This window comes from Nicotiana tabacum, chromosome 23, assembly GCF_000715075.1.
Source record: "Nicotiana tabacum cultivar K326 chromosome 23, ASM71507v2, whole genome shotgun sequence".
Lineage (NCBI taxonomy): Eukaryota > Viridiplantae > Streptophyta > Magnoliopsida > Solanales > Solanaceae > Nicotiana > Nicotiana tabacum.
This window is the reverse complement of record NC_134102.1, coordinates 23,155,745-23,176,381: the sequence shown is the minus strand read 5'-3', so window position 1 is coordinate 23,176,381 and position 20,637 is coordinate 23,155,745. Positions and strand designations below refer to the sequence as shown.

Genomic DNA, 20,637 nt, shown 5'->3' with positions numbered 1-20,637 from the left:
CGACCTCTTCTTTGTCACCAAATCCTTCATGAACTTTGCATATCCGGGCATTTTCTCCAAAGCCTCAACCAATGGCACATTAATAGATAAGCTCTTCATCATGTCAATGAACTTTTTGAATTAGTTCTCGCCATTTTGCTTGGCAAGACTTGGCATTGGTGCCTTAGCCTTTGGCACTACCGGTTCCGGTATGACAACAATATGTTCCCTAGACGGGTTCACTTTTTCTTGAGTCTCCTCCACATTTTCATCAATATCAATTCTCACTTAGTAATTTGCTTGCACCACATTGTTTGGAATCTCATCTTCTTGAATCACCTGCTCATCATCCACAATTTTTCTTTGACTTGAGGTGATTGCATCCCCACCTTTTCTACTTCTAGTAGTCACGGCCATGGCATGTCCCATGTTGTTCCAACCCTTCGGGTTCACCACCGTGTCACTTGGTAGTGCCCCCTTAGGACGAGTGTTTAAAGCTTGGGAGATCTGCCCCAATTGAACTTCCAAATTGCAAATTGAAGTGTTGTGAGAGGCTAGTTGAGCATCGAAGTCAGCATTGTTCTCCATCATTTATTTGAACATGTTCTCAATTCTCCCCATCTCAGTATTGGAAGAGCTAGGCCCATGAGACGGATAAGGAGGTAGGTTGCTTGGTTGTTGATACATCGGGGGCCTTTGAAAGCCCGACCCCCGATTCCCTTGGTTATTGTTTCAACTCCCTTGGTTGTTGCCTACCCAATATTCTTGATTGTTGCCACTCCAATTACCTTGATTGTTTTGATTGTTCCAATTACCTTGGTTGTTACCACCACTCCAATTGCCTTGGTGGTTTGAGTTCCAATTCCCTTGATTAACTTGAGATCGTCGTTGTTGTTGATTCGGGCCTTGAGAGTTGTTTCTTTGCCCTTGGAAGTTGTTCACATATTGCACTTCCTCCTCTTGTTCATTATAGGATTCATCTTGGTCAAACCCATTATCTTCTTGCACATATTATTCCGCACGGTTTTGCACTTGTTGACCCTTTTGCCTTAGCTTGTTCACCATCATATTTACTCCTTCCATTGCATTTACTTTCTTAGGACCTTCAACTTGTTGAAGTTGAGCTTTGGCTAATTGATTCATTATAGTAGTTAACTCGGCATTTTCTTGCCCATGATCATGTAATTCTTTATGTAGGTGAATCACATTTGGATCACCTTGAGGAACATTTGCTCTACTTTGCCTTGCCGATGAAATATCTGCCATTTCATCTAAGATCTCCCAAGTTTCGGCATATGGTGTTGTCATGAAATTTCCACCGGCATATGATGTTGTCATGAAATTTGCCCTATAGAAAGTTTGTTGAATCATAGCCTCAGTCATGTCATTGTTCGGGCACTCTTTCACCATAGTACGGTACCTTTCCCATATCTCGTGCAAAGGCTTATTGGGTTCTTGCTTGAATGCTAGAATCTCGTCTCTAAGAGTAGCCATATGCCCGGGAGAAAAGAACTTGGAAATACATTTCTCCGCCAATTCATCCCATGTATGGATGGAATGGTTTGGCAACCTTTCTAACCAATCCAAGGCTTTCCCCCGTAGTGAAAAAGGAAATAACCTCAACCTTAAAGCATCCTCGAAGAAGTTTGTCTGTTTACTCCCCGATCAAGTGTATGCATTTTGATTCGGAGCCCCGGTGAAGAATCCCCATTGCTCTAGCAATGTGAGCATAGCATTTGTGATTTGAAAGTTGCCTGCCCTAATGCGGGACGGGACTATGGCACTTGCATACCTTCATTCGGCAACACCCGGTGTGGAGCCGCTCTTGGTGGATTTGGGGGTGAAACGGGAACGTTGTCTTGAGGAGGTCGGCCTCATCTATTTGCTTGAGGTTCAAGAGAAACCTCTTCAACTTGGTCTTCTTCCATGTCTACATCCCCCAAAGGCATGTTTCCGAGAGGATCATTGTTGTTGAGAGCCATTGTTTCACCTACAATTATCTCACCAAACAGATTAGTAACACAGAAGGTAAAGAAGATAATTCACACACAAAACCAAATATATAGCTAAATCCATTTTTTATGCTCCCCGGCAACGGCGCCAAAAATTGATCTCGCCCAAATCACACCTCAGTTTGGGGTTGTGAAGCGGTCGATTGCAATAATAATTACCCAACTGGGAGTCGGGATTGAATCCACAGGGAGCGTAGATGGGATTAGGTATATATTCGGACTAAGCATGTAAAGTATCTAAGATGCACTTTCACAAACAGTGTTTCGATTCTACTTCTAAATTATGCTACGGATTGCAAATGTAAAGCTAGAGAATAATATTTTTGGTGTTGTTTTTAAAGTATGTAAAAGATCTAGGACTGTGACTTCCATCTAGGTGTTTACCTAACGGGTTGTGGGCTTTAGAGGGGGTTTTATTGGTCGAGGTGTATTATAGCAATCAACACACAATTACCCACTCAATTACCTATCGGTAATAGAGTGGTTTTGCCCAATTTGATTTTCTCAAGTCCAAATGAATAATGCACAAAACAGTTGATAGATGCTCAAGTCGGGTTTTACTATCTCTAGATTCAACCTTTTAATTAAGACTATCAATTTCTTGTTAGCCAAGTTTTTCTAGACTAAGTCTCTCTTTCTCAAGTAGAGACTAAGTCAAATAGGGTTGAATCAATATTTGCAACCATTAATTTTACAATTATAGCAAGAACTAGGCTAAATATTATATACCCAACCATAAACAAGCCTTAAATCAAACACACATTAGGTACCCATACTAGGGTTGGGTCACAACATTAGCTAGAAATTTAACTACTCATAGTGAGTGATGAAGAAAATAAAGAAGAAAAGATGATTAAACTCATATTTAATGACAAATAGATGAAAATCCAATGTAAAATTGATAAGTTATGATAAAGTTTCCTAAAACAGTAAAGAAAAACAGCTACCAACTTTCAGATATTCAAAACTTGACCAAATTTCGTCAAAAATGACAATTTATACACAGCTGAAATTTTCGGATAAAATTACCCTTTCGGAGGTTCTGCGGCCGCACAATTTTGTGTGCGGTCCGCACTTTGCTGCAGCTCTTAACAGGAGTGGTTTTTGCGGTTGCACAATTCTAAACTACGGCCGCACTTCTTGAGTTCTGCAGACTGCACAATTCTGGGTGCGGCCGCACATCTTGAGTTCTGCGGACCGCACAATTTTAGGTGTGGCCGCACATTTAATTTCTGCGGCCGCACAATTATAGTGCCGTCCGTACTTTCCATTACAGCACTGTCAAATTTTCTTCTTGTTCTGCGGCCGCAGACAGAATTCTGCGGTCCGCACTTTAGCCCTTTTTGCTTGATTTTTGTCCTTGTTCAAAATCACTCCTTCTTGAGTTGAATTTCATTACTTTGACTCATTTTCCAATACTCCTGCAAGTAGGCATATTTCATCAGTTTTTGGAAATACCTTTAAGCATTTTTTTTAACTAAAACAAAGTCAAAAGGCGCAAATAAGTAGTTAAAATTCCCACTTATCAGCAGGTAATCTTGATAATCGTAAATCTACTACATGATACCTGTTCACTTTTTCAGGGGGAGCTATATCATGGAAGTCGAAGTTGCAGAAGTTTGTTGCGCTCTCTACAACTAAAGCAGAGTATATTGCCGCTACTGAAGCTGGCAAGGAGATGGTTTGGCTGAAACGGTTCCTTCAAGAGCTTGGATTGCATCAAAAGGAGTATGTCGTTTATTGTGACAGTCAAAGTGCAATAGACCTGAGCAAAAATACCATGTATCACGCAAGGACGAAGGATATCTACGTGTTATATCACTAGATTCGAGAAAGAATAGAGGATAGATCTATACAGGTCAAGAAGATCCATACAAGTGAGAATCCTTTGAATATGCTGACCAAGGTGGTACCAAGAGACAAGTTCGAGCTATGCAAAGAACTTGTCAGCATGCACTCAAACTAGAAACTCCGGTGTTACCTCCTTCAGGTGCATGAGACTGGAGGGGGAGATTTGTTGGGTTCATCCTATATGTGAAAGAAGAGAAGTTTTCTTTTGCTTTGAAAACATCAAGCCAACCAATTAATACTAGAAAAGATTTGGAAAGACTTTTGCAGTAGTGTTGATGTCATTATATGCATCATCATAGGCATTCTGCAACTATAAATAGGTGCTTCTACTTTCATTTGTAGACACACCAAAACAAAGAGAAAGAGAGTGAATTACACAATAAGAAGCAAAATACTCTGTGAGAAAAAATATAGAGAGTTTGAGTGGTATTGTAGTGAGGTGGAAAAACCAAAAGAGGGTTATTTCTTTTGAGTGTTTAGTGGTCTTGCAGTATTTTACTCGGTACCAAAAATTATAAAATCCTTGCTATAGTGAAATCAGTTGCTCCTCTCGGACCGTGATTTTTCTCTTATTCAGAAGGATTTTTCACGTAAAAATCTCGGTGTCCTTATTTCTCTTATTATTACCGTTGATTACAGTATTTTAATAATCCGTATTTATTATAGTCGTATAACGTGAATATTATTTCTGTGGGGGTTTATTCCCAACAACTCTTTCATGCTTATGGTCTAAAAAAAATGGTGTCAGAGAATACCATGATAACTGCAATATATATATATATATATATATATATATATATATATATATATATATATATATATATATATATATATATAAAGATTTTTCCCTTTCAGTGTAATTTAACCTAGAGGTGGATCATGATATAGACTTGAATTAATCTTTTAACTTTCCCAATATTGACACTGAAATCATGTACTTCTGAATATATACATATGCATTGTAGGCTACTTGAGCCCAATTGAAGAAATGTTTGCATCCGCGTCTGGTTGATAGAGGTGGCAATGGGCGGGCGGGACAGTTGCGGTGCGGGATCCACCCCGCATAGCAAATTTTTCTGTTTTCAAATCGCCCCGCACCAATCCGCATAAACCCGCCCCGCCTTGCCCCGCTCCGCGAAGCAAAATTTTTCCTTTTTTATTTTTTTTAAAAAAGAAAAAATTACCAATGGCTTAGAGCTTCTTTCTCTTTTTCTTGGCCGTACCTGTTGTGCTGCTGGATCATGGTCTACTACTAATCATATTGTTAGAAAATATTTTTTTAGCGTAATACTCCATAAAAGTAGTAATTTAATTAGAGAGTTAATTCTATTAATCGGTAGTAAATATATCTTTTTTAAACTGCTAACACTCCTACCCCAGAAGTTGGCATCGATATTCTTATGATTAATAATAAGACACTAAATCTCATAAATATCGTTTTTTTTTGAGAACTATGAAGTTTGCACAAAGATAAATCTGTCAAAAAGTGTTGGTCATGCTATGGGTCCTTATAGAACAATTAAAGAAATTTAAAGAAAATAAAAAAGAAGAAAAAGAGCTTGAATGATTTGTAATATCTACGTTTAGAGCATAGCTAGAATATGACATGCAAATTTAAGCTTTAAGGAGCAAGAGAAAGAGGAGACAAATGAACTAACAAATTCTTTTTTTTTAAATGTTAAAGATAGGCAAGGGAAAAATTATAAATGCCAAATACCAACTGAGAAAGTCTTATATGAAATTTACTTGAACAGAAAAGTACAAAACAGTTGATTTTTTCTTTTGATGAAGAGGAGTAATGTACGATACACGTATTACTCAAAAGTCAATACTGCCTAACCCTCAATGCCCCGCAACCGCCCCACAATTTTTAAAGCATTCTTGAACCCACCCCGCACCCGCCCCGTACTGCGGAATCTTAAACCCACCTGCCCCGCGTAAGCTTAAATCCGCACCGCCCTGCACTGCCCCGTTTGCCATCCCTACTGGTTTAGCCTATTATAATAAGTCGGTTATACTCCCATCGTTTTATTTTATGCGGCAAAGTTTGAATTCGCACGAAGTTTAAGAAAGAAAGGATAACTTTTGAAACATGTGATCTAAAACTAGTCATAGACATTTGTGTGACTAGTCTTAGAGTATGCGCTTTGCGCGTGTAACTTGTCTCAATGAATTATATGTTTTTTATAGTGAAAATTATGTTTAAGTTACAAAAATAAAAGTTTGCACAAAAACAAAATTCTTGAAAATAATAATTGTTGATCCTATTTAGTCAATTACTCAAGAAGGAAGAAATTCTACCCCATAGAAGTTCTCAATCTAGCATCTCAATTACTTTGTTCAACTTAATATTTCTCCTAATTTTATAATTTTATTACTTCAATTTCACAAATTATCATGCTTTCTTTTTAAAAGCTAATTAAATTATTGAAAAGTTATATATTCTCAAGTTCATTCTAAAAGACATAAATTAACCGACATAAGATGTCTATTCAAATTATTTTTTCGTAATCGATAAAAAATATTGTAGAAGTTATTCCAACAGATTTAAAAAACTCACTATCGCAAAATAGCATCCATAATCCACGCTTTTTTTTTTTTTAGAGAGCTTTCTTTCTCCATCCATAGCCATGCATCTAGATTATACATCTAAATGTATCAAATGTTATCTTTTGTATTTACCGAATTTTATGGACAATCAAATGTTGTCTTTAATCCGCTTCTGGTTGTGTCGCTCGATCACTTTCTTTTCCACTAAGTGATTGCTTAGGGACCTTAGCGTATAAATTTGGTCTGTTTTTCTCTCAAATTTGGATCTTAGAACCCAAAAGCACTGTCTGTACAAACGATCTAGGATTGTATTCAGAGTTTCTTTGGGGTTGGTAAGGCGAAATGAGGCAGCTGTGCAATTGTCCTTCATGCTAGTTAACATAATATGAAAGATAAATTTCAATGTATCTTCTAATAATTGCTTATAGCTACTTACATATTAAACCAAAATGAATATAAAAATATATAGATTACCTCATAAAAGTAGAAGATAATAAAATTTATTGTATATATTCATGTTCCTATAACGAATAACAAAAATAAAAAAATACAATAGAATAATGGGAAAAGGCCCAAAAATGACCTTGTGGTATTCGAAATGGATCAATTATAACCCCCGTTTAAATTTGAATCCAAAAATGACCCTGCCATTATAAAATGGGTCTAATAATGCCCTTGTGTTATTCAAAATGGATCAATAATGCCCTGGAATTTTTTTTTAAAATGCTTTTAAAAACTGAAAAATATATATTCTGTAAAAACTAGAAAAAGAAAGGAATTTGCAAAATATATATTTTTAAGTCTTTTAACTGAATTTTTTTTTTAAAAAAAACTGGAAAAAAAAAACTCTCCTAAAGCAGTGGACTACATATGCATTAGTTTTAAAAAAATAAAAATATTTTGCAAAATCTTTTTTTTTTCAATTTGACGGTTCAATATTTTTTCGGTTTATTTTTATAAAATAAAAAATCTACCATAATTATCGGTACAGTTATAGATTTATATAAAAACATACGGTTTTATTAAAAAAAACTAAAAATTAGTTCGGTACGGTACGATTATGTCGGTTTAGTTAGTTTTTAAATATTCATTTACAGTTATATGTCGGGTTTTTTTTTAAATAAATTTCCAGTTTTTAAAAAAAAAAAAATTCAATAAATTTCCAGTTTTTTTTTAATTTTTTTTTCAGTTTTTACAAAACAAATACTTTAAAAAAACTAAAAAGACTTAAAAATATATATTTTGTAAATTCCTTTCTTTTTCTAGTTTTTACAGAATATATATTTTTCAGTTTTTGAAAGCATTTTTAAAATAAAATAAAATTTCAGGGCATTATTGATCCATTTTGAATAACACAAGGGTATTATTAGACCCATTTTATAACGGTAGGGTCATTTTTGGATTCAAATTTAAACGGGGGTTAAAATTGATCCATTTTGACTACCACAAGGTCATTTTTGGACCTTTTCCCTAGAATAATACTACATTCTTTATTTTAGTTTTAGCTAAATAGTAAATGGAATAGAAAAGGATATAGAGACTTTTTATTCAAGTAACTCAGTATAGGACCATAGGTGTATAAATTTTTCATGCACAACCGAACAAAAAAAAGAGTTATAGACAGCTTTTTCTAGAATTTAAATATATTATGGAAAAACTTTCATGTTCAACGTCATATTTTTAAAAGGAGTTGATGAAAAATATATAATATAAAATATGGGACTTTAATATTATCAATATGAAATTAAAGAGGTGCAAGAATAATTCCCCCAAAAGCAAAAATAAGACGTAAGATATGTGCTAATATCTCTGTCCATATACTCGTTTCTATTTGTGGTTGGAGAATATTGGGGCATCTACATGTTATTATTATAGTTTTATTTATAGAAGAAAAAAAAAGATATTAACAATTTAAAATAAGAAAAAAATTATATAAGGAAAAGAATTTATTGATTTTAAAGTCCTAAATATTAGGACTTTTTACCTAGTTTAATAAAAAAAATATTTAATAACCAAAATTTTAGTTGATTTTAAAGTGCTAGATATTAGGAGAGCTAATAAAATTACAACTTTGTCTAATGTGAAACCTTTTTCTAAAGAGTAAAAAAGGCGAATGACATTTCGTTAAGAGCATTCGTGTTTTTAATATAATATAGATTATAAAAGCTTTTCATTAAGGTAAAATGAGAAGTTTGAGTTAAATTATTTTCAAATTTAGAAAGTTGTCATTAAGATAAATTATTTTCAATTAGAATTGACATTATCATTCTGGTGTGTGCAAGTTTTTCGTGGATGAGGTTCGATAAGGGTATACAAAAACGTGAATTATACGAATAATTTCTTCCCTAATGAGAAGCCAATGTACTTGTTTTGGAGCATATGGAATGTAGATAATTGGGCTACTAGGGGTGGTTTGGAGAAAACAGACTAGAAAAATGCACCATTTGTTTCAACATATAAAGATTTCAGTGTAGAAGGTTGCCAATGGGAAGATCCTTTTCCTTCTTGTGTTTCAACCACACTAAAAACTGGTGGGATCAGTACAATTCTTGGCATTTATCAAGTGACCAGAAATTGGATTATGCTTGGGTACAAAGAAACCTTGTGATTTATGATTATTACTAGGATACAGAGATATCCAGAAAAGCCTGAGGAGTGTTGGTTAAGTCTCTGGGATCACTTTTTTCGGGTTAATTTGACTTTCTTTTTTTCTATGCATTTCTTAGGGCTTTGGTGTATGCCACGTCGCATTCCAGATTATCCAGATGCTTACGCTGGATGGAATCTAACAGTTTTGGCTCTTTTATATATCCGTAGTTGGAATTTGTCGTTCTTTTGTGGTCGTAACAATCATTTCAAGCAGTAAAAAAAATAGAAGATGTGCTCCAAGTCCTTGGGTTGACTGTGGTGTATAATAGTACATGTGAGCTTGTAAATTATGAAATTGAAGTATGAAATTAAGGTTAAATTACAGTAGTTATCATTTTCTTTGTAATGAATTAATTAATAACAAAATAATACTCCACATAAAATAAAACAGAGAGAATAGATATTAGCCCATTCTAACATTGTGAGACATACGGAAATAAAGAAAAAAAAAATCCTAAACCTCTTGACTTTGTTAACTATTTAAAGGTCAGATAGTATGATTATGATATAGGCATTTAACTGCAAAATTTTTGTGTTTAGTGGCTTGATACAAGAAACCTAGGTAGACCTACTTTATAACCAAACTTCTTAACATCTTCTTGGACTTGTTTTCTAAATTCTCTAAACGAAAATTTCCTATAAACAGAAGGTTCAACAAAACTCTGTATTTCTGCATCATAAGATGGACATAAGAAAAATGCAGTTGAGAACCTCTCTTTTACTTTATTTGTCACAACTCTGTGTTCAACACTTCTATAAATACCATTGCTCCATGCCTGCATAATCAAACATTATTTCATTAATTGATTTGTAGAACTGAAGAAATTTTACCAAAAAAAGTTATAAATAAATCTTCTTCCATTTAAAGTGAAACAATCAAGAGGTGGCAAAATTAATCCTATATTTTTTAGTAACACGCCCAAACTGCCTAAGTTTATACGGGTTGGATCATGATCCGTTTGTTGACTTGAATCTACCGGGTGAACCCAAAATGACCTATCAAACTGTTGGGTCAAAACGAGTCAAATAATGTAACCCAACTGGTCAATATGCAACTCGAACCCAAACACATATAGCAAATTAATTTTGGAGATATGGATAAGTTAATTTGAAAGAGATTAAGCTAATTATTTAACAAAATAATATATTATCTTTCACATTTTGTTTGAAAAAAAAAAAAGGAGATGAGGTTGGGTCATGTTGATTTGATTAGGACCAGTTATTTGACTTATCGTGATCCAATCCATTTTGATCCAAATAAACCTTAGGATCTTTATACAAATAGCCGGTCGAATTTACTGTTTCTTTTTTCGAGCCAATATACATAGATTATACAATGGTTATACACAATTATATACATATAATATGTAGATTTTATATATATATATATATATATATATATATATATATATATATATATATATATATAAGAAGTTATATGATATGACATCTAGCGATTATTTTTTGTTTAAATGCTTCGGTATGTGACTATTTAAATTAAATATTTTTCATAAAGGACCTTGGGCAGGGTGGATCATTTATTAATTTGACCTATTTAGATTCCCTCAAGTTTGACCCGACCCACCCACTTGCTACTCTAAAATAATGTATTGAGTTCAAAATTTAGGAAACAGATTATTCAATTACCTGAAACAAATCTCCTACATTGATGACAAGTGCTTGAGGATTAGGCTTAACAGAAATCCATTTCCCATCTCTTAGTAATTGCAATCCTCCTATCTCATCTTGATGTAATATTGTGAGGAAATCACTGTCAGTGTGTGGCATTAATCCGAAAACTTCTGGAGAAATAGGACAAGCTGGATATCTGTTCATTCTTAGGTAGCAAGTGTTTGGCAAACATGTTTCTTTGAAATAATTTGACTTATGTCCAAGTTCCTCTGCTAATAATCTTGCTAATTGCTGTGCTAATTCAGATAATGTTGTTGCAAATTGTTCCATAGTGGAGCTGAATTTATCCATACCAAAAAAAAAAAAAGATATTATTATTAAAATTCCAAGCAATGATTATTTATAGACTCTAAGAAAATAAATTGGTGAATAAAAAAGACAGCTCGGTGCACAAAGTATCACGTGTTCATGTAGGGGTCCGGGGAAGGGCCGCACCCCATAGGGGTGTAATATAGATAGCCTACCCTAATGCAAGAATCAGTGGTTGATTCCACAACTCGAATTCATGACTTATAAGTCACACGAAGATAACTTTACTATTGCTCCAAGACTCCCCTTCATAAATTAGCAAATAGCATAAATATTTGCTATTTGCACTAAGTTACATTGAAACTTATTGTTTAAATTCTTTATATCATCAATGTATATAAAAGAAATATTTCTAAGTTCTATAGTTCAAAGTAATTAGGTATGTCTAATAACTTACATTATGTAGCTGGATAGGTTAGGCATTACGTCTCCCTAGTCCATATCTTATTTTTTGGATCTTAATATATAGGTAGGGGTTAATATTGGCCTTAACCCCACCACAATGATGTGGATTTGAATTTAAAAAATGTTATAAGTTCCAATTCCGTGGGCTGATAATCTTTTATTTCTCCCTATAATTAGCTCCTGATCCTCTTCTTTTTTTTAGAAGGAGAACATAAGTTATTGTGGTAACTAATCAACCTGGCTCCTTATATCCTTATTGGGTAAGGTGGCCCAGTGTTAAGTTTCTTCTTTTTAGGTTGACTACCTGGTCTAAATTAAAATAATGAGGATGAGGACTACTAGTTTGCTTGGCTTTCCTTTTTTTTTTTGGGCCAAAATTACTTTTTTTAAGTGAAAATACTTATTTTCAAAGTTAAGATATTTGGACAAGCTTTTAGAATGAGAAAAGTATTATTAAGTAGAAACAGAAATAGTTTTTGGGAAAAATACGTTTAGAAATAATTTTTAAAAGCTTGGTCAAATACGAATTGCTGCTCAAAAGTGTTCTTCAAATTGATTAGCCAAATACAACTTCTTCTCACTGAAAATACTTTTTTGAAAAAAATACGTTTAGAAACACTTTTTAAAAACATGATCAAATATTAATTCATGCTCAAAAATATTCTTCAAATTGATTAGCCAAATATAATTGCTTCTCATTGAATATACTTTTTTCAAAAGTACTTTTAAAAAAAAAATTTAAAATAAGTTAATTTAAAAGCACGGCCAAACATGCTATATATGAGACATCTCCCAAAAAAAATGCCAAATGCATCCATTAGAAAGTAATTTTCAATTGATACACTTTCACTTTATTTGGGGGACATATCTTACTAGTATAATAGAGTACTGGATCCTCAAGTAAGAAGCCCCACAACGTCAAAAAACCATCATATCAAATTATCAAACCAGCATTTCAATATTTTTTAAAATAAGCTAATTTTAAAAGTACCGCCAAACCGACTATAAGTTATCTCCCATAAAACATGCCAATGCATACATTAGAAAGTAATTTCAATTGATACACTTTCAGTTTTTTGGGAGACATACCTTGCTATTATAAAGTACTGGATCCTCAAGTAAGAAGCCCCACAACGTCAAAAAAAACCATCAAATCAAATTATCAAACCAGCATTGCAATTCATGTACTACTTCCACTTTTTAGGAGAATACCCTTTCCTATCCAAATCGGCAGCACCCAAATATTGTCGGACAAATTGAACAGAGTTTGAATCAAAAGCTGCTAAACCTAATTAATTAATAAACATAATTAGTGGCAAGTTGATCCCCACTATTATCAGATTCCCACATTGGTCATGAGTATATTAATTGATCTTGGACATTTTTGCCTAATGAGCTAATTTTTATGTGTGTTCGGCTCAAGATCTATTTTTCATCACCCATTTTAATTCTTGACTAACAAATTTAGAACCTCATATTTTATTACATTCACCCTCCAGATGTCTGAGTATCAACATCAGTTGTGTCATGTGTGAGCTAACTTTTGTGAGTTGATTTAGGTTCAACATCAATTTCTTATCAATTATTCCTTCGATTCTAAATGTTAATCATTTCGCAAACTAAATTTATTTTAGATATTTAATATTTTAGATAAACAAGAAGCATTTATTACTTTGTCAAATTTATCCTTACTGCTTCAGTTAATAGAGCGTCAATTAAGGAATTCATCGTTACTAGCATTTTTTGGCATGTTGCAGGAGATGTTAGGAATCATTCCCTCACTTTGATTTCTAGCTAGCTTTTTGTTGTTTTGTTTCTTTTTCAAAAGAAAAAATTAAAATTAAGGGATACACTTAAGAGAAAATAAAATGCATTTTGGACAAATAATCTTACAATTAAGGCAATTAATTCTTTTTTTAAGAAGTGCAAGGAAACCTAAAAATGGAGTACAAAAAATGGCGTAGTTTTAATTTACAATTCACAATTTCAGCATACCTCAGAAGAAATAAACAAGGAAAAAACTTCTTGTCATATGGATTCTCGTATATAGGCTAAACAACTTTGTCCTACATATTTAAAACACTAGCACAGTTCTCGCTACATTGCAGGAGAGCTTCTCAGGGTTTTGCCCCAAGAGCTAATTAAATTGATATACACTCATACCTCTCTATATAAAATATGATCGCTATATAATAATCGTTCATTATAAAAGTCAAATTTTTATAGAACGATAGTTTTCATGATATGTTATAATATATGTTTTAGTATATAACATTATTTCATTATAACGACAAAAAAAATTCGGAACAAATGAGGTTATTATAGAAAGATTTAACTATATATATATATATATTATATTTGTTGCCTATTTCTAATTTAGGTAGTTGGGTGAGCGACTATTAAGGTTAATTATTCAGCCAAAAAAAAAAAGTATTACAGTACACCAGTACTTGCTTAGTTTAGTTCGTTATTTCACCAAATTTATTCCTACTTATCAAATTGTGCAAAACACAAGAACCTCTCCTTCTATAGGGAGAGATGTAGAAAAGAAAACAAGAAGATTTAGATATAGAGTATCATGATTGTAACTTCAATATACAGACAGAGTAAAAGATTTTTCACACAATCAAATTACCTAAAGGATAACTACTCATACTGTCCTTAATATGTTACAAGTAACGGTATTCTGCAACATATTAAATTAAATACAAATAGTGTATAATTTCTATATACTACGACTGTATGTATGAAATCTCACAAGTGGGGCTTCGGACACACATACACACACATTAAATAAAACATAAGAGTGAAAATTCCGAGTACCTGAGGCTGCTGAGTCCCTTTGAACTGGAAACATCAGAGAGAGGAACATGAAAAGCTTCCGACCAAGAAAGTTGTCGAAGGCAAGTAGCTGTCGGCGTTCCCCAACGGTAACTTCCTTCGGAGAAGTTAAGATTCTTGTCAATATCCATTTTCTCATTAAACGGCTTCTTGAAAAGCTTGACTTGTTCCATTCTCATTTTGGCCAAAATATCATGTGAAACTCCATGGTTTATCACTTGGAAAAAACCCCATTCTTTTGAAGCTTTGGCTATTTTTCTCTTGCACTCTCTTCTCTCGAATTCGTCTCCATAATTTAGTTGGTCAAGATCGACAAGAGGCAACTCGCATTTCTCCACTAAGAAGAGGTTTTCGTAATTGTTTGAATCATTTTCATTACTTATGTTGTCAAAAAGATTCTTGTATGTCTCTTCAAACGGAGGATCAGGTGATTCTTCCATGCTTATAGTCTGAAAAGAAAGTGGTGTCAGAGAATACCATGAAAACTGCAGAATGTATATTTTTATATATAACATATATATATATATTTCACCTATTATTTTTATAGCAGCTTTACGATGTCATTTTTGCTTGTTGAAATCTTATTCTCTACTTTTGATCATATCTTTGTCGTTGTCCGTTGATTTACTCGTAAAATAACAAAAAGTATGTAATAATGACGTGTTCTTCTGAATAAAATGGCTTTTCGTAATTGGAAATACCTTTTTTTTCCTTTTCTAGCTAGCTTTTAGCTCAATGCAGTACAAGGCTGATTAGATATTACGGATTATTTTTTTCCTGTAGCATCTTAGTGAGTGAGATATTACAATTCGAATCAAAGTCTCATGAATTTTAATTAGGTGATATTTTCTTTTATTGCGATCAATAACTTTTAATTTTCGTCTTGATAAGGTGTAGAACAGTGTTAGAGAAACAATTTAAATCGTAGTCAGTTTCCATTATTCTATTGAGCATGACGTGGTCTGCTAGTCGCGCTAATCCATCCAAAAAAAATACTATCTTATACTTATAAATTGTAAACTATATAAAAAGTTAGAAATAAATATAAATAGTTTAATTATGCAAATATTTCTTTACCCCGTGTATGCATATAATATTACATAAACTCTTTGCTAATAGCGGCAAGAAATTTGACCCAAAATTCTCTTTAAGTTGTGTTGTAACTAAAGATGAGGAAGAAAAGAGAATCAAATTAAGACCATATTTCTGAAATTTCTGATTCTATGTTTTTTGGTCAGGTAAATTTGAAAGGCAATGGAGACAAAGAAGATGCATGTCTTTTACTTGGGAGGGAGGTGGTGAGGGGAGCAAGGAGCCTTGTGCACCCAAACAGAGACCAATAGGGGGGCATTTGGCATTTAAAAATTGAAGTGTTGCACTTCGTTAATGGAAAATGATGTTGTATAAGCTCTCTAAATAATAGCTAAAATATATGTATATATATATATATATATATATATATATATATTGTATATTGTATATTGTATATTATATAAGAAATTATATAAATTTTATAATTTTTTTCGGACGGTGACAATACCCTTTTCTTTAATTGGTCAAAGATGGTATGATGATAGTCTATGGTTCTCCGTCACAAATCATGGTACACATGCTTTTATTAATATTGACTGCCTCCACACTCGTGTATTATTTAATTTTCGTGTTCCCTCTAATTTTCCCCGGGTGTTAGGTGGGTTTATTTTACCTTTTACCTTTAACACTTTTTCCTTTATAGTTAGTCCTAAAAATATTATACTTTTTAAATTTAATAATAATAATTTAATTTTTAAAATACTCACTTTATTCCTAGAGCCGGTGGAGGATTGCGTACATATTACCATCTCTGCCTCCCAAGACACCTCTTGTGAGTTGTGAGAATACACTAAGTTTACTGTTTTTGTTATTGTTGTTATTATTTCTTTACCTTTAATAAAATTATTTAAAGCTACACAAATATTTATGACTTATTTTAAATAACAAGTTTCAAATATCTTATTTTCTTTCTTAAACTCCGTGATCGAATACTAAGTCAAATATTATCACATAAATTGGGATGGAGGGAGTAATATCCAAAGTGTTAAGTTTTATGCATTGATAGGGTTAAAATATTTATACAATTAAGCACAAAATAGTTACGTGTAAATCTCTATGATAAGTATCACTCTCTCTGTTTCAGTTTATGTGAATCTTTTCAAAAGGGTATTGACTAATTTTCAGTATAAATTTTGACATAAAATTTTTAAAATACAATTTACATGTTTAGAAACTACATAAAAAGTATTATACGTCACAATAGTTAACAATTAAATAGTTAACAATTAAAAGTATAAAAAATATGGTCAAAAAAATATTATTTGACTCCCAAAATAATAATAAGTTTACATAAAAATGGAACAGAAAGAATACTTGTTAACCTGATAAAATAATAACTAATCTACCATTAATAGTGCAGCTACACTAATAATAATATAAAGATACAGGTGCATGACGTACATTGGCGGCAGGTCATTTATGAGATGATATAAAATTCTTTCTTACTTGGTTTGCCTGTTGTGAGACTTTTGAAGACTTTGTCATGACTTTTCCTCAGACGAGCAGAAAAGTGTAGAGCTTACACTCGGCCTGTTTAACTAAAGAAGGAATCCAAATAAACATATGATCAGTTATAATACAAACTCAAACCCCAAAAGAAAAGAAGAAGAGATTAAATCGTTTGCATGGCTATATGAAAAAGAGACAACAAAAAGTGAAAGAAAATAGCGTGATAACCAAACAAGAAGATTGGGCGTTAGGACCACGGAGGATCTAAGAATCTTTTTAACAAGAATATATACAAAAAACAAATATAAAAAGCTGATAATTGTCGAAAATGGAATTAAAATAAATAAATGTGTAATTTCACTAACAGATTAAATTTATAAATTAAATGATCATATAATTCAACTTATCAGACCAGGCAAGAGGTTCTGGGTTCGAATCATTTTGTCATCAATTTTAAAAATAACTTTCATGTGCTTGAGCCACGATAAAAAAGAACTTTAGCGTGATGGAGCGTATCGAATATATAATTAAGTAAATAGAAGTATTTTTATTATTCTACCAACGCAGGAAATACTACTATACTCACAAGGAGATAAAACCAAGTAAACAAAGAAGGCTTACTACTACTTACTTGGAGAATAAAACTAAGTAGAAAGAGAAGGCTCTGAAGAGGCCGCAGCAGAAGCAAGAAAAGAAAAGATATTTCTTGGAATTAGTGTATGAGGCTGCTTAGCTAATCGTTTTGCAGTCCATAAAGATTGGACGATATTTTTATAGGGAAAGCAAAGGAGTACTGCAGAGGGAAAATAATATCAACAGTAGTTATTACATGTCAAAAATATATATGCTTTAGGACGGAACTAGAGTGTCTGGATCGGATTTGACTGAACGCAGTAACTTTGGTTCGAACATTATATTTGTCTTAATAAAATTTATTGAATATATATAAATTATTAATTTCGAACCCAGTAAATAATTAGAATTTCGAACCCATAAATTTGAAATTCTGGCGTCGCCACTAATATACTTGTAGGATTGAGTGTTTATGTATAGAAAGAAGAACACGCGGCTCATCAAGAAATCAGAGAAATTCTTCTGCCTTTTGTAGCAAATATCTTTACTAGTGATGTTTCCATTTTTGCTCTATATATTGCTGTAGATTGATAAAGAGTGATACATTTTCATTGGCTAATTAAGAAAAAGAACAATAGATGGTTTGAATTTTGGGGTTTGGTCGTTAAGGGAAGAAATTAAATTTTACTTTTGCCATGCTAAGTACTCATAACACACAAACAACAATAATATACACAGTCTGATCCTACAAATGAGGTCTGAGTAAGGTAAAATATACGCAAACCTTAACCATATATCGTATGAGATAGAGAGTCAATAACAATAATAATATACCCAGTGCGATCCCACAAATAAGATTTGGGAAAGATAAAGTATACGTAGATCTTATTCCTATCTCGTATGGAAAAGTAAGATTGTTTACTATAGACACTCGACTTAAACTCATAACACACGATTGAGATCAACCAATAATATCAAAATGGTTGTTGAAAATCAAACTTAATTTCACATCACAAACAATATTGTTTCATTTGGTTCTCATTGCTCCAAGTCTTGCCTCCCTTCATCATTCAATACTTCTGAGAGAAACAGGACACATGATAAATTTCTGGACCGGTCCCAAACATGAAAAAACATGGGGGGGGAAATAAAAAGAAAAAGACACTGTATTTTAAGAATTCAGAAGCATTTATCAGAATCCATGTCGGCAATGGCACGTCACATGTGGCATAAATCAAAGTCTCATGTTTCGTCTGAAATCCACGTCGGCCACTGCAGCAAAGGAAATTTTTTTTGCAGTCTGAGAATTGAAGGGCTTCCATGTGCACTGCTTTGATGCAGGATACAAGTACTGATGATGGGTAATTATTTATTGTACCACACACAAGGATTTTTATACCAAGGGGTTTAGAAGCAGAATATTGAAAAGTAAATATACGAATAATTTAGGAGATTCAATATATATTATATATAAGTGGTGGAGCTAAAATTACATTGTATAGATAGGTCAAATTGATTTTTATTGTATATATACACACACACTATATGTTGACTCCCTTTGGTTTCTCCGTGTATTTTTTACTTTATATTTTGGCACCCCTTAATTAAAAATCGGGCTCCACTACTGGTATATATACATAATATTTTACCTATTTATACAATATATTTTTTGATAAAAAATGTCAATTAATTAATATCCCTTGGACAAGGGTGGCTTCGACACTGCATACCCTTAGGGGTCGTTTCGTAGCATGTTAGAGAGAGTTATCCATGTATTAAAATTATGATAAATTTATACATTATTTGATTACAAAAAAGGAAAAAATAATCTCCATATAGAATCTAGCATAAGTTATACAATGGTTGATTGGTTTTTTCTCTTTTTCACATAAAACATAATACTACTAATACAATATTTGGTTTATATTTCTCTTTTTCGCATAATTAATACATGTATAAGTTATGAGAGAATCTATTTATTACTTTATGCAGGGTAAAATATAGAACAACTTATACATATATTAGTAATACTTGTAAAACCTAAAATGACAAGAATACCCTCTATTCAAACTTTTATATTTTTATTTATGAAAATACATATATACTAATAATTTTAATAGAATAAGCTAGACTAAAAATAATCAGTACATACATTATATTTATATATTACTAATCTTGTCCCGAATATCTTCATTCATAATCTTATCTCTCCTGGTATGTCCACACATCCACCTCAGCATCTATATTTTTACTACTTTTAACTTCTGGACACGAGAGTTCTTGACTGGTCAACACTCCGCCCCATACAATATAGTCGATCTAACCACCACTCTATAGAACCTACCTTTAAGTCTCGGTGGTATATTTTTATCACACAAAATACCAGAAGCGGGCCTCTATTTCATCCATACCGCTCTTATTCAATGTGTGAGATTATCATCAATCTCCCATTACATTGGATGAATGGCCCCAGGAACTTGAAATAGCCTCTCATGTCGATAACTTGCGTATCAAGACTCACTTCCATGTCCATTTCATGCTTCACGATACTGTATTTGCACTCCAAGTAATCTGTTTTGGTCTTGCTCAATTTAAAACTTTTTAACTCTAGGGTCTGTCTCCAAATCTCCTACCCCGTTGTAACTCCACTTCGCGTCTCATCGATCAATAATATGTCATCTACAAATAACATGTACCAAAGGACCTCTCCCTTATATGTCGCGTCAACATGTCCATCGCTAAGGCAAATAAAATATGTCTCTTCTATTTTTGAGAACCAGTTAGATTTCATACTGTGGTGACAAACTACTGAGGCCATTCACCTTGTTAGGAGATTGGTATAGAAGTATGGAGATAAAGAGAGATTTGCATATGATGTTTATTGACGTAGAAAAAACATATGATAAAGTCTCAATAGAGGTCTTATGGAGATGTTTGGAGGTGAGCGGTGTACCTGTAACATATACTAGGATGATTAAGTACTTGAAAAATATAGCTAAGATCGGGGTTAAGATAGTGAGAGGAGACTTAGACCACTTCCAGTCATGGTGGGGTTACATCAGAAGTCAGTTCTTAGCCCATTTTATTTGAGTTAGCAAGGGACGTACTGACACAACACATTCAAGGGGAGGTCCCTTGGTGCATATTATTTGCAGATAATATAATACTGATCGACGAGATGCGAGGTGGAGTTATTAAGAGTCTGGATATTTGGAGACATACCCTGGAGTTAAAA

The 20,637-nt window shown here is 32.9% G+C and overlaps 1 protein-coding gene across 1 annotated transcript; it reads right to left on the bottom strand.

The window, feature by feature from the left end:
• Positions 1-9,419: 9,419 nt before the first annotated feature.
• On the bottom strand, positions 9,420-17,634 carry LOC107808189 (gibberellin 2-beta-dioxygenase 8). Its single transcript, XM_075246692.1, has 5 exons — positions 17,461-17,634; positions 16,827-16,918; positions 14,271-14,737; positions 10,689-11,010; positions 9,420-9,817 (listed from the first exon to the last, which is right to left on the bottom strand). Exons 2-5 carry the CDS (start codon positions 16,863-16,865, stop codon positions 9,578-9,580), a joined length of 1,068 nt encoding a protein of 355 aa, XP_075102793.1. The 5' UTR covers positions 16,866-16,918; positions 17,461-17,634; the 3' UTR covers positions 9,420-9,577.
• Positions 17,635-20,637: the final 3,003 nt, after the last annotated feature.

Coding starts and splice junctions, on each gene's coding strand:
- LOC107808189 (XM_075246692.1), bottom strand. CDS start 16,865: ATGACAAAGTCTTCAAAAGTCTCACAACAGGCAAACCAA. Junction 14,738..16,826: donor TCTCACAACAGGCAAACCAA/GTAAGAAAGAAT, acceptor CTTTCTTTTCAG/ACTATAAGCATGGAAGAATC. Junction 9,818..10,688: donor ATGTAGGAGATTTGTTTCAG/GTAATTGAATAA, acceptor TTGATTATGCAG/GCATGGAGCAATGGTATTTA.